A 14,754-nucleotide genomic window follows, 5' to 3' on the forward strand; every position below is an offset into this window, starting at 1 on the left:
AAGCAATGTTTTCCGTTAACAAATTTGCTCAATCAAGTGTTAAGTGAACGTTAGGTGAAACCTTTAGACCAACAACTTTTTGAATATGCTTGATTTTGTTCAATTGATCTTCACTTCTTGACCGTTAAACTCGCATAGTAAACAATTTTCTTCAGACTTCATCCTCCCTTAACACCAAATTATTACAATGATCCTGAAAAACAATTACAAAGAAACTTTTTCCTTACAAAGAAACTTTTGTCATAAAATTTAGCCAACCCCTAAAATCTTAACAAACAAATATCATTAATTATAAAAAATTCATGTGCCTCTCAATGATCCAAAGCTTATGCAAGAATAAACAACTCCACTATACATTAACTAAACTGAAGATTTAAATTCAAGTAATTGAGAATTCATTGCAACATAAAAATATACACTTAATAATGATGCACAATTATAAAGTCATCTTATTGATGCCCAAATTAACCTCATCTTTTAGTATAACAACTATTTTTACCTAGAACATCTATGTTGCATGCCATACAAAATGGTATTGCTATATAGTACGTAAAGTACCACCTTCATTCATCTATAAATTTTTATAAGCTCTTTTTATACCACTAGTTGGGGCAGCACGTGCAAGGCACGTGCTATCCATTATACTTAATAGTCACATAAAGTCAAATATAGAACCTATTATCAACTTGTCTTTATAATATAAATTCCAATTTAGATCAAACCCACTTCTACAATCAAATTCTAATTAAAGAATACACATATATTCTATGTCATAAAACAATGTACTTTTCAATGCCATCAAAACATTGAACATTATCAAAACTCACAACATCATAAAGAATTTATAAACAATGATCTTTCTCCCGACTTTTTATACTCTCAATCTCATTTGCTACTCCACACTTTCTACTCTGTCAAAGGTTTAGGTTTTCAAGTATCTGTAGTGTTAAGCCATAAAACCTTCATGAATTGGCACCTCCACCGTAACACCATTAATCTCCTTCCACAAAGTAGTTTTATAATTAAAAGAACATTAAGCCAGTCAAGCTCAATCAAACAAATCATGAGTCTTGTTCTGATGCATTGTCACTCTTTAAAGGTGTGTTTACAAACCTCCAAGAGTACAATTCTATCCCTACATGGATTCTAGCACCAGCCACCACATTGATGGACACAGTATCTGTAATCTCTTTAAAGTCCTCTGCAGTGAGCTTCACTTTCAAGGAGCCAACATTATCATCTACATGCTTAATCTTGGTTGTCCCTGAATGTTTGCAGAAAAGGCAAGTGAAATGTAAAATAGAAAGTTTGTGAAGCATGAAAAAGTAAGGTCTAGCCATTGGGCTGTGAATATGCTAGTGCTTATTTTCCACAAAACATTACAGAATGATACTAACTAAATAATGACATGTAACAATGAAAATTTTAGGAAAGCTTACAATGCTGAACCCTATGAAAAGAGTACCAAAGGATGAGTTAGAGACAAATAGAAATGAAGTGCATCAATTTTGTAAACTCTTTAAGCATTTGTGTTCAATTAATAGTTTATATTTATACCAAGGAATATGATTATTTAACAAACCTCAAACTTCAAAAACAAAAACTTTAAGGAACCTCAAGTGTAATGCAGGAAAAAATATCCTTTGAATGCTTAGGTTGCTTTTCACAATTCAACTTTCATCCAAGAGAACTCGTGCTCTAATAGCTACTTTGAGATTGACAAATTCCTTTAATGCACCGTGACAAGGGAGAAAAGAAGAGAAAAATTATCATTTATTACCGTCAGCTTATCAATTTTCTGCAATTTCATTAGATTCTCTCTTGAACAAAACACCAATTGCAGACCAGCAATTGCCATATGGCAAGTCTACTCCAAGATGTTTGGATCAAAGTAACAAGAAATAGACAGTGTACAAACACTTGAGATGCACATAGATAACAACTACAAAAATGATGACATCCAATTGCCTTTAGAAGAATATCCAATCTTATTTCAGATGTCTACAAGTAACATCAGGATTGAGATATTTTTGGATTTCTAGTGTTGGCTAATTCCATGCCAAATTTTTTGATTATAATATGCAAATATTCCTTGTATTGTATTTCATTGAGTTATATTTGCATTGGAGACGAGGATCAGAAGCATCCCATGTCGGGCGAAATTACCAATTACTCTAAAAGCTCAAGTTAAGAGACAAGAGTGTAAGCTACTTATTCACGAGTTCTAATAACCTCACTGCCTAATTATGCACCAAGTTTGATCCTTATTGACTAATAAAAAAAAAAAAGAAAGAAAAAGCATTCACTTAATTTTATTGCTTAAAATTCGAACAACCTCTATATGCAAATATTCCTTGTATTCTATTTCATTGAGTTATATTTGCATTGGAGACGAGGATCAGAAGCATCCCATGTCAGGCGAATTTACCAATTACTCTAAAAGCTCAAGTTAAGAGACAAGAGTGTAAGCTACTTATTCACAAGTTCTAATAACCTCACTGCCTAATTATGCACCAAGTTTGATCCTTATTGACTAATTAAAAAAAAAAAGCATTCACTTAATTTTATTGCTTAAAATTTGAACAACCTCTCCCAAGAGAGGCAAAATTTTTAAGCTCGCCATTTGTTTACTTAAGAATAGGAAAGAAAGAAAAATTTTGAGCAATTCATTCTTTTTTTCTTCTATTGGGATTTTCATATTTTAACTCTGACCTCAGCTTCCTAAATTCATAGCTCTGACAAGACAAGTAACAAGCTCAGCTTCTTTTCCATTTTTTCTCTTACAAAAAGACCCAAAATCCAAAATGACACAATCTGGACTATTATTTTTTTCTTTTCTTTTCTTTTTTCACCCCCCTAAGTTTCTCATAATTGAACTCACATCAGCTCAACTAAGCTTATAGCTTCAACAAGAGAAGTAATAAGCTTACTTTCTTTTCCATTTTTCTCTTACCAAGAACATCCTTAAATAACAAAACTTGTACTATTTCATTAATTTATACTTTTGTCACCTTCTGGATTTATTATAATTTAATTCTTACATAAGCTAATAGCTTCAACATGAAAAGTAAAAAGCTCACTTTATTTTCTTTTTTCTTTTTTCTAAAAAGCCAAAATTACAGTAAAACACATACATATAGATGTGATATATAAAAGACCATGAAACAAACATTAGAAAAAAATGATATTCAACCAAAGGAAACAAACACAACCTTATATATCATTATGTGATGTGCCATAAATCAAAATTGTCCATTCCTTTGGCTTCCTTATTATTGTTAACAATTCTTGTGGCTTGACAAGCAAGAAAGGAGCTTTAACTCCAAGAAGCACATTTTTCTAAAGAAGTCACATTCACAAAATTTCTTGCTTTGACAAAGAAGGCATAATTTTAACAAACCATGTAAGTTAAATTTCGTTTCTCTATTTATCTTGGTGGCAAGAAATAAAAAGAGAGTCAAAATTATGGTTGAACTGAGTTTAAATTGCAAAGAGAAATCTCATTTAAACATCTACTATATCATTGGTCTTGTGAACCATGAAATTGCAATATTCCAAAGCCAAAATAGACTTAAACCACAAGCAAGTATTATGTAGTTTCCTATAAATGTAACAAACGAGGAAAAACCACACATTTGCACAACTATTAACAACAACATATTTATGCGATATTCTTATATTAAACAAAAATTTAATTACAAATTACAAAAAGTATAAAAATAAATAAATAAGTGAAAAATGATAAGGAAAATAGAAACAAAAGGGGAAAGATAATATTTGAACTCCAAAAAAAAATTATAACCCAATATCTAAGAATTGTAAAATTCAAATCGCTAATACTTTTCTTCTTATCCTTTCTGAGTTACCAAATAGACTTCCAATTCATTTTACAACATTTGCTTACATAAGAAAATGTCAGAAAACAAAAGAAATCAAATCCAAATTTTAATACTCACCCTTCACTATCCCCATATTTGAACAGACACACACACACACAACCCAAAAGATCTAAGAATTTCAAAATTTAGATGTCTATACTTTTCTTCTTATCCATTTTCAGTAACCAACAGCCTTACAATTGATTACACAAACTTCAATTGGCTAAATTAGACAATGCCAGAATATTAAAAGAAAACAAATCCAAATTTTGCTCTTAACCTTTCTCACCTCAAAAGACACACATGCAACATTTTCAAAGAAAAAAAGAAGAAGCATGGATATATCTATATTCGAACGAAAATGTGAAATCTTACATGAGAAAACTTTGGGCAGAATCAAGAACACCTTCTCCAACTGCAATGTACATAAATGGTGATTTTAGAAGCATAACCACAAAAAATAGCCTTGGAATCAGTATATACATTAGGGGGAAAGAGAGATGAGATATGATTGAATCTATTCTGTAATGGTTAGGGTTTGCCTAGATTAGTAGAATCTGATCCTTGATAATTTGGATAAATTGGCACTTCGGTTTGGTCAAGCTCTTTTTAGTTATGTTAACTTGATTTAATGCAAATAATTTTCCAAGCCAAATTTGTAAAAAAGACCTAGGATAAGAATTGGGGTTAGCAACTCAAAAGTCTTACAAACGAAAAGGCAAAGAAATTAGGGATGAAACATCTTAACAAAATTCGAATGATTTTATTCAAAATTAATATTCATAGATGGGGTAAAAAATTTAGTCTTACACACCGATTTAATATACAAATATGCTTCAGACGTTCAGATCACATTTAGAAAGAAGAACGATGAGATGAAATCCAAAACCCATGATGAAAATGAATCAAACAAAAAGAAAAGAGATTAATTTGAGTGACAATTAATTTGATTACAGATCACTGATCACGTTATGCTTAGAATCAATATATCAAATATTTACAAATATATATATATATATATATATATATATATATATATATATATATATATATTAAAAAACCTGACATTTTTACCAAAAACACAAAGCATACCTTACCTATGTTAGGATGATATCCAAAAGATTAGTCCCTACTTTTGAATCAAAAAGCTCAGCTTGGTGGCTGCAAATCGAATATAACAAATTAGCACTTTCAAAAAATTTGTTTAAACCAAAAAAATCAAAGAGAGGAAGATTACAAACCCCATGACCACCACCATTACCAGAAACAAAAACAACAACAATTGATATAATCTTCTCAACTTAGAAATGAAAGTGAGTTACTCATTGTCATTCTAGGTCAAGGAAAACTTTAGTGAATTATATTGAGCCAGAGCCTATTAAAACCCAGCAAACCTTAGCAAACTGGAGTCTAAATTAACACACACAACACCTATTTTGTGTATGCAACACTTTGGTCCACACAAGTCATCGAGAATCATAAGTTTTACACCTATTTTTATTAGCAACCAACTACTTATTTATTTATAGATAAAGGCAACATGTAATAAACATATCAGGTTAACTTATGTCTGCAAAATCAACATAAAAGGGTGACATCTTGATCCAAATTAACAAATAGATGGGCACACATTTACTGAAAAGAAATAGTAACACTCCATTTGCTTCTATGTCGGTGGTGGTGGTGGTGCGGTGACAATGGTGGCAGTAGTGGTAGTTGTGGCAGTAGCACAAAGGACTGGAAAAGGTGATGGCACAAGGGAATGGTGGAAAATGTTTTCCAATTCTTAAAAAACTGAACATTTCCTGATGAAGCATAAGATCGTGATGTTTGTCAAGATAAACTCTAATTTGTCTTGGGCAAAGGAGGCCATATCATTGATGAAAAAAGATATGGATATATAAATTATAAATCAGGCTCTGTTGAACAAATACAGGTGTAGCACACTAATGAATTTCGCAAGAATTTGGAGCACAAGTATATAATAGAACTTTGCAACCACTGCACACAATCTTAGATACAGAATTTATTACAAAACTTACACATTTGTATTTGGAAAATGTACACAGTTGCTCCACCTAATGAGATTGATTTATGTTCCACAAGATGACCATATTGTCTCAACAAGTGGGTCGTGATTACAAATAAATCTGCAGAAAAACATATTACAAAATGCATATAAGTATCTCAAAGCAAGTGGAAAACATTCAAGAAAGTATGAAAATCATATAGGTAGATCTGCAGAAAAACAGCAATTTTACAATCGAATGGAGTCGGCAGCTTTTCTTAAAAACAAAAACAAACAAATAATGGTGAAAACTCTCTTGCCACAGGGTAAACACCTCTCTCCGCCTAGAAGGTAGAAAGTTTACTTTCGTGTTCTAACTGACTGGTAAACAACATGGAAGAGATCTCAAACATGTGTGCTGGACCGAAGTTGTCGGATAGAGAGTCCAGTGAGATTGACATTGCGCCTCCGATACAAAACACTGGTCTCATCCTGGCCGGGAAATTCTACATAAAAAGGAGAATAAATATGGAATCAATGGCACGAGTCCTTAAAACAATATGGAAAACAAAACGAAACTTTAAGGTATGCGATTTGGGTGAGAACAGAGCCTTATTCCAATTTGAAAAGAGAGATGACTTGGAGAAAATCATGTTACTGGGCCCATGGTCATTTGACAAATACCTGCTGCTCTTGCACAAGGTGGAGGCCGACGAGTCGGTGAACCAACTAAGTTTTAACAAGGTGGCTTTCTGGGTCCAAATACATAGCCTCCCCATGATGAGCCAAACTATGGACACCGGAAAACGAATAGGGAGCTCGCTGGGTATCGTTGAGAAAGTCGAAGTGGATGAGAGAGGTTTCTGTTTGGGAGAATACTTGTGTGTCCAAGTCTCCCTTAATGCGCTCAAACCATTATGTCGTGGACAACTGGTACGTGTTGGAGGCTCATCAAAAATCTGGGTAACCTTTAAGCATGAAAGGATGCCCATATTCTGTTACTGGTGTGGTCAAATGAACCACGATGAAAAGGATTGCATCGAAGGAGCAAGAAGCGTTGAGACGCTGAGGCAGAGCAAGAAGCAGTATGGGCCTTGGCTCTGCGCAGGCCCAGATCGCACCCAAAAGCCACAAACTGTGGCTGTGATGGAAGATAGAAGAGAGCGGTCGTTGGCGGCAGATATTAGAAGGGAGAGGCCGGCGGTACCAACAACTGGAGATCGGTTGGTTGTTTGCCCTTTGAAACCAGCGGTCACCAGCGGGATTTTCGACGAAACAGAGCACAAAGAGACACCAAAGGAGACTGATGTGACAGCAGCAGTAAAGCAAGTAGGGCTGTCAGATATGGCAGTGACTGAAAACGCAGGGCTGTTACCTCAGAATACGCAGATGGCAGATTTTGAGGAAAGATTGCTGGAGATCGACCAGGAATTGGCTGAGGAGAAAAAAGCTACTGTAATACTTACCCCTGAAAAGCTGGTTTCCTCAAACCCAAGGGCAGAGTTGACTGAGGAATTGAAAGGAGATAAGCTTAAATTGATGGGAGACACCAGTCAACAAGAAAAGAAGAACAATAGTGGGCCAAACGTGGGAGGCTTTACTAGTGGGCCTGACGTTAAGGAAAATAATGTGTTGGGCCTGGACCTAAAAAATAAAATGGAAAACAAGTTTTTTTTTCCATTGGGCCTCCCCCTCCACAAATAAAGGGTAAAGGGGCCAGCCCAAAGGCCCGAGCAAGTTCAGTAAAGAAAATTAAGCAAGGACGTAGGCCATGCAACAAGGAGAACGTGGTTTGCATGGAAACTAAAGGGGTATGCTCAACAAAGAATGAGGACAATATGGAGGTGGTGGTGGATTCTGTGGACGTTGGGGAGAAACGAAAGGAGCTTAATCTGTTGGGGGAGATAACTATGCTTGGAAAGGAAAATAAAAAAGCAAAGCATGAAGTAGAGGTAATGGCACTAGGGGAGGCAATGAAGCAACAATTGGGATCGGCGGCGACTGCTTGGCAGTCCCGCCGGGAGCAATGAGTGCCTTAGCTTGGAACTGTCGGGGGCTTGGGAACCCCTGTACAGTTACCCAACTCCAGAAAGTTATGCTGGAGGAAGATCCCAGCTTAGTTTTCTTAATGGAAACTAAGTTCGACGTGGAGGAAATGGCTCGTATAAAAAGAAAGTTGGAAAGGCAGCAAGGTTTGGTTGTTCCATGCGTCAACCGAGGGGGTGGCCTAGCCCTATTGTGGAAATCTTCCCTGAAGGTAGATATTCAAACTTACTATCCCCGTCATATTGATATTGTTATCACCGAAGCTGAGGGTTCACTGCAATGGAGATTCACGGGGTTTTATGGGGAACCGGTGACAGGAAAGAGAGGGGAATCTTGGAGATTACTAGAACACCTGAGTGGCTGCCTAAATTTGCCATGGGTGGTAATAGGAGATTTTAACGAGATTATGTTCGCTGGAGAGAAGCTAGGAGGTAACCCGAGACCAGAGTGTCAGATGCATCAGTTCCGTGAGGTGCTGAACAAGTGCCACCTCCGTGACCTTGGTTATATTGGCTCTGACTTTACATGGAGTAGAAGATGGGGGTCACAGGGTTGGATTAGAGAGCGTCTCGATAGAGCCTTTGTCTCTACCAGCTGGGCTTCAGTTTTTCCCCAACAGAGGCTTCACCATGTTGCTGCCTTTACATCGAACCATTGCATGCTTCTACTCAAATGCCCTCAGACCAGCTGGAGGAGGAAACGCAAACCAAAGCTATTCAGGTTTGAATCTATGTGGTTGAGATATAATTAATGTGATGACCTGGTCATTGAGACGTGGGAACATGGGGAGTGCATGGGGGGGACGTACCCTTTTGATACATGCCTGAGTGAGTGTAGGGCTGCACTCACTCATTGGAATAAATCGACTTTTGGCCATGTGGGGAGGAAGATCTCCACTCTGAGGAAAAAACTACAAGTATTAGAGAATATTGGTGGCCCTGGGGTAGACATAGAGGAAGTTCATGAGACAAAGGTAGAGCTGAACAAAATGCTGTTGATTGAGGAGGAAATGTGGAATCAACGGTCCGGGAACTGTTGGCTGAAGGCGGGTGATAAGAATACTTCCTTTTTTCACACAAAGGCTTCGAACAGGCACCAACGTAACACAATCCAGAAAGTTATGTCCAGGGTGGGTGTTTGGCAGGAGGATGAGGAGTTCATTGGCAGAACTTTTGTTGAATACTATGAGAATCTATTCACTTCCTCAAGGCCCGTGGTGAGTGGGGAGATGCTTGACGCCATCCACACCAAGGTGACGGACAGAATGAATGAAATCCTGCTACAGGACTTTCGTGCACCAGAGGTGGAGAGAGCTTTGAAACAAATGCACCCATTGAAAGCTCTGGGGTTGGATGGTATGCCTCCTTTGTTTTATCAGCACTTTTGGCCTAATGTTAGTCCTGTTGTTATTCAAACTGTCTTAGAATTTCTTAACAATGGTGTAGCTCCGCCAAAATTCCATGAAACTCATATAGTGTTAATTTCGAAAACAAGGAGCCCTGCGACAATTTCGGACTATAGACCAATCAGCTTATGTAATGTTGCTTATAAACTTGCTTCAAAAACAATTGCCAACCGGCTAAAGGGGTGCTCAGAGAGGTAGTTAGGGAAACCCAAAGTGCTTTTGTCTCGGAAAGGCTTATCACTGACAATGTCTTAGTGGCTCATGAGCTTATGAATCATATCCATAGAAAAAGGAAAGGAAAGTATGGGGAGATGGCACTGAAGCTGGATATGAGCAAAGCATACGACCGAGTGGAATGGGATTGCCTCCAACTTATCATGCGGAAACTTGGCTTTCATGAGCGGTGGATTCAGCTTGTCATGAGGTGTGTGTCGCCGGTCACCTATGCTATTCGGGTTAATGGGGTTCCCTGTGGTGCGATTAGGCCGACTAGGGGGCTGCGTCAAGGCGACCCGTTGTCGCGTTATCTCTTCATCCTGGTGGCAGAAGGATTGTCAGCTTTAATCCATAGGGCAGTCCAAAACAGAACCTTAAAGGGACTGGTGGCATCAGTAAGGGGCCCAAAAGTGTCACACTTGTTTTTCACTAACGACAACTTGATTTTCAGTTGGGCCACCACTATGGAATGCCAGGAAATCCAGAGAATCTTGCACGTCTATGAAGCCTCATAGAGTCAACAATTAAACCGTAGCAAAACCTCCCTGTTCTTCAATCGGAACACTGATAACGCCATAAAAGAGTCAATCAAAACAATGTTTGGAGCCCAACTCATTAAGCCACACGAGTCCTACTTGGGTCTCCCATCCTTGGTGGGTAGATCAAAAACGAACTCCTTTGCTCAACTAAAGGAACGGGTTGCAAACAAGCTGGCTGGGTGGAAGGAGAAGCTGCTCCCCAATGCCGGAAAGGAGATTTTAATTAAAGCCGTAGCGCAAGCAGTACCATCATATACTATGAGTTGCTTTCTGCTACCAAAGGCTCTGTGTAAGGAGCTTACAGGGATGGTGAGGCAATTTTGGTGGGGTCAGAAGAAAGATGAAAGGAGAATGGCATGGGTGAGTTGGGAGAGGATGTGCCTCCCGAAAGACCAAGGAGGCATGGGATTTAAGGACCTTGAGAAATTTAATCTGGCGCTATTAGCAACGCAGGGGTGGCGACTACAGACCAACTCTTCTTCTCTTTTCTACAGAGTCTATAAGGCAAAGTATTTTCCGGGGTGTGAATTCATGGATGCAGAAATGGGCAAAAATCCATCTTACGGGTGGAGAAGCATTATGGCTGCGTAAAACTTGATAAAAAAGGGAGTGAGGGTGGCAGGTGGGAGATGGAGAGAAAATAAATATCTGGCGTGACAAGTGGCTACCCAGGCCATGCACATACACGACCATCTCCCCAATGGGTGGTTTTCCTTGTGGGCCGAGAGTGTCTGCACTAATTAATAGTGCAACCAAAGAGCGGAAGGTGGACCTCATAAAACAGTGGTTTATACCACAAGACGTGGAAGCCATTCTTAGCATCCCTCTGAGTGCACGCGAAGCACGGGACAGGCTCATCTGGACAGGTTCAAGGAATGGCAAGTTCTCGGTTCGTAGTGCTTACCGCCTAGCTCAAACAACACAGGAAGGAGGTGGCCAAGCGACTAGCTCAGATCAGTCTATGGTGCGGAAAATTTGGAGAGGTATTTGGAGCTTGAAGGTCCCTAACAAAGTGAAGCACTTCACATGGAAGGCGTGTCAGAACATCCTGGCCACAAAGGAAAATTTATGGAGAAGGAAGGTCACCCAAGATGGACTGTGCGAGGAGTGTGGAGATACGATGGAATTGGCGCTCCATATCTTGTGGTTTTGCAAACAAGCGCAGGCTGTGTGGACTCACAGTAAGCTTGTCCTTCCTTTCACCATTTCACAGTCATGGGAGTTTATTGATTTGGTGGACCAACTGTTGCAGTGGAAGGATGCTTACCCAGATATTATGGAAAGAGCCATGATGATATGTTGGGGGATTTGGAGGAACAGAAATGAAGTGAAGCATGGAGGGAAAAGAAAAACTAGTGAGGTAGTGGTAAAGGGTTCGTGCTACCTACTCGAGGAGTTCCAAACGATGAATGAGGTCTGGAGCAAGCGAGAGGCTCAGACTCGAGAGGTGGTTCAATGGACAGCCCCGAAGCAAGGCCAATATAAGGTGAATTGTGATGCGGCGGTTTTTGCCAAGAGCAGGGAGGTGGGCTTTGGCGTAATCATCCGAGACTGTGTTGGCTTGGTCATTGTTGCTTTGAGTAAGAAAGGTTTGGGTCTTACCGGAGTGGTGGAAGCGAAGGCAAAGGCGATGGAAGTGGCTGTCCAATTCGCGAAGGATGTGGGGATAAGGGAAGTGACCTTCGAAGGCGACTCTCTAATCGTGAGCAGAGCAATCCAAGGCACTGGTGACGTTTTTGCCTCAATCCAAAATATTGTCTGCGGCATTACATATGAATTTCAATGCTTTAGAACTGCAGAAGTGTCACATGTTAAAAGGCAAGGGAATGCCCCTGCCCATTTACTTGCCCAACATGCTGTGCATGTGGTGGACTTTTTCACATGGCTAGAGGAATGCCCTAGTTTTATTGAGCACGCGTGTGCCCACGATGTAATCCGAATTTCTTCGGTTTAATTGAAGTGCGTTTTTCCTATCAAAAAAAAAAAAAAAAATAGTAATAGTAATACCACACCATTGGACAAAAACGCGTGGCGAAAATTGACAGGGTGAGAAACCTGTTGCGCAACTTTGACAAATTAAAAATGGGCGAAACAAACTTGAGGCGCAAAACCATAAATACCATATAAAAATAAAAAACATTAAAAATATATAATACTACTAGTAGGAACTAGTAGAGTAGTAGAGTATTAAAGTAGTATCTATATCTATACTACTATTTAAGGGGCTTCCTCTGTTTGGATTCCACATTTTGGATGCCTAAAGTACCCTCATTATCCACTTATAAGTTTTCAACTAACGAGGATAAATATGTAAATTCCACATTTTGGATGCCTAAAGTACCCTCATCATATCCACTTACAAGTTTTCAATTAACGAGGATAAATATGTAAATTAAAACTCCTACACTTTAAAACCCATAAACTCATGTACATTTTGCAGTTTCTATCTCACTTTCTATCTCTCATTCTTCTTTAGATTGAAGACATTTAATTTAGCTCTACATCCTCCTTTCTTTTTCAAGTTCCTCTTTATTTTCTTTTCTTTGGTTTATGATTGACTTTCTTTGAGCTCTACTTTTTTTTTTAAATGTAATTTTGAAATGAATGGTTTCTTCATATACTCTACCACCGTACTTCCTAATGAATTGTCATTTCATGTTATAGGTATTGTGATCCAAAGACAGGGCTGCCTTATGCTACAAAAGAAGCATTCAACCAACAAATTTTTAGGTTCTATCTTTTGCAAGTTCTTCTTTGTTTTATTTTCTTTGGTTTATGATTGACTTTCTTTGATTTCTACTTTTTTTTTTTTATATGTATCACGTTAATTAATTTTTTTTTTAAATGTAGATTTGAAAATTTGAATTGAAATAAAAATAGTTACTACAATACTCCCTGATTAATGATCAATTACTATTTAAATTTTATATATTTTTTCATCAGAGAACAAATTTTTGTTTAAATTTGGAAAAGAAACTACCTCTAGATTTTCTAATATTAAATTTTTTGCATTTTCTTTTAAAAAAATTAAAAAATTGGATGAGATGGAAGTGAAACTAGAATTCCGCCGCAATTTTTTGAATCCAATGGTAAATACATCCCCACACGTTTCTCATTCCTAGGATATAACATTAACTGTCCCCAAAATCTAATAACTGCCACGTCCCACCATGTTTCTACTAAGCCCACGTTTATTTTATTTTTTGAATTCTAAAAAATATTTATCTTATATTTCCTTACTTTTTTTTTCCTTCTACTTTTTTTTTTTTAAGAATATTGTTTTTTACCAACATTGTATATGTTTTTGGCGTTAAAGTTTTTTAGTTTTTTTTTAACCATAATTGTATATATTTTTTGCGTTAAATTTTTTTTATTTTGTTATTTATTTAAATAGTTGATAATGTGGTGATTAGATTTTAAAGAGTCCATAATAGAGTTAAATTCTAAAAAACTTTATCTTCTATTTCCTCACTTTTTTTTTTCCTTCTATGTATTTTTTTTTCTTTTTAAGAATTTTTTTTTTACCATCATTGTATATGTTTTTGGTGTTAAATTTTATTTTTTCTATTTAGTTATTTATTTAAATAGTTGATGATGTGGTGATTAGATTTTAAAGAGTCCATGATAGAGTTAAATTCTAACCTTGGTTTGTTGATTAAATTTAAAAAAAAAAAAACTTGGTTTAACCCTAATTCTTTTATCTCTCTCAAGTTCAGGTATGCACAAAGTTTTTGGATTGCATTAAGGAGTCATTAGAATGGAATATTAGATAAGTTCGGGTGAGAGACTTTACAAGAATTATTATATGTATTAAACTTCACATAAAGTGGTTGTTATCTAAGAAATTGTTGTAAAATAATTTCTTTTGTAATAGAAACTATATTTATCATTTGTACTAGCCTCTGAGCACGCGCTCACGCGCGTGCTCAGAGGCTCTTCTATTTTTTTGGTAAAGGTTAATGTAGAGCATTTATTATAATTTGAAATTATTACTTTTTTCAATCACCAAAAATAACCTAGGGGTGTGATGAAAAATTATTTCACCACACATAATTTGCAAACAATCTTATGATAATGATAAATGATATGTCCACAACATTTTTACAACAAATCTTAAGTGGCAGGTTGTTACTGGTTGTTATTGTTGGGGCAAAAAAGTAATCTTAGTGTTAAGTTCAAATTTGAACCAATAATAACTAACCACCTATGATTTGTTGTAAAAATGTTGTAAAAATGTTGTGGACGTAACACCTCTCTATGATAAAAATGAGTATTATGTGCGGTAAAATAATTTTTCTTCACACCCTTAGATTTTTTTGGTGATTGAAAAAAGTAGTAATTCTAAATTATAATAAATGTTCTACATTAACCTTTACCAAAAAAATAGAAAAGCCTCTGAGCACGCGCATAGTAATTATTATCGGACGGTGGAGAGATCCACGTGACGTGACGACAACCCGAATCCCGACATGAACCTCGTCAACACGGAATTACTCTCGTGGGACCCTCTGCGTCTGATTCGGTCTCTTAAATAACGAGCGGTTTCGCCGTCGGTACCGCCTCTATTAATAAAGGGACACGACAAAATATTCCCATATGATATATATACGACCCAACCAGAATTAATATTAAAATTTTTTCTTTTAAAATCTAATGAGAAAG

At 37.0% G+C, this 14,754-nt stretch overlaps 2 protein-coding genes and 1 long non-coding RNA gene across 3 annotated transcripts; 2 read left to right on the top strand and 1 right to left on the bottom strand.

Annotated features, from left to right (window-relative positions):
* Positions 1-742: 742 nt before the first annotated feature.
* On the bottom strand, positions 743-7,445 carry LOC142632170 (uncharacterized). Its single transcript, XR_012843745.1, has 5 exons — positions 6,571-7,445; positions 5,921-6,392; positions 4,976-5,039; positions 4,254-4,293; positions 743-1,264 (listed from the first exon to the last, which is right to left on the bottom strand). It is a non-coding gene; the product is annotated as an uncharacterized LOC142632170 (long non-coding RNA).
* Positions 7,446-7,912: 467 nt separating this feature from the next.
* Positions 7,913-10,068, top strand: LOC142633038 (uncharacterized). Its single transcript, XM_075807321.1, has 3 exons — positions 7,913-8,652; positions 8,770-9,531; positions 9,624-10,068. The coding sequence occupies exons 1-3, from the start codon at positions 7,913-7,915 to the stop codon at positions 10,066-10,068; spliced, it is 1,947 nt and encodes a 648-aa protein (XP_075663436.1).
* An 81-nt stretch (positions 10,069-10,149) lies between these two features.
* LOC142633039 (putative mitochondrial protein AtMg00310) lies at positions 10,150-10,683 on the top strand. The gene has a single exon (XM_075807322.1). It carries the CDS (start codon positions 10,150-10,152, stop codon positions 10,681-10,683), a length of 534 nt encoding a protein of 177 aa, XP_075663437.1.
* Positions 10,684-14,754: the final 4,071 nt, after the last annotated feature.

The sequence above is a fragment of the Castanea sativa genome, chromosome 4 (assembly GCF_040712315.1).
Source record: "Castanea sativa cultivar Marrone di Chiusa Pesio chromosome 4, ASM4071231v1".
NCBI classification, from domain to species: Eukaryota; Viridiplantae; Streptophyta; class Magnoliopsida; order Fagales; family Fagaceae; genus Castanea; species Castanea sativa.

Bases quoted from the DNA above. Each gene is read 5' to 3' on its own strand.
- LOC142633039 (XM_075807322.1), top strand. From the start codon at position 10,150: ATGTTTGGAGCCCAACTCATTAAGCCACACGAGTCCTACTTGGGTCTC.
- LOC142633038 (XM_075807321.1), top strand. From the start codon at position 7,913: ATGAGTGCCTTAGCTTGGAACTGTCGGGGGCTTGGGAACCCCTGTACA. The intron at 8,653-8,769 runs GTTTGAATCTAT...GAGTGAGTGTAG, and splicing joins CGCAAACCAAAGCTATTCAG to GGCTGCACTCACTCATTGGA. The intron at 9,532-9,623 runs GTAGTTAGGGAA...TCATATCCATAG, and splicing joins CTAAAGGGGTGCTCAGAGAG to AAAAAGGAAAGGAAAGTATG.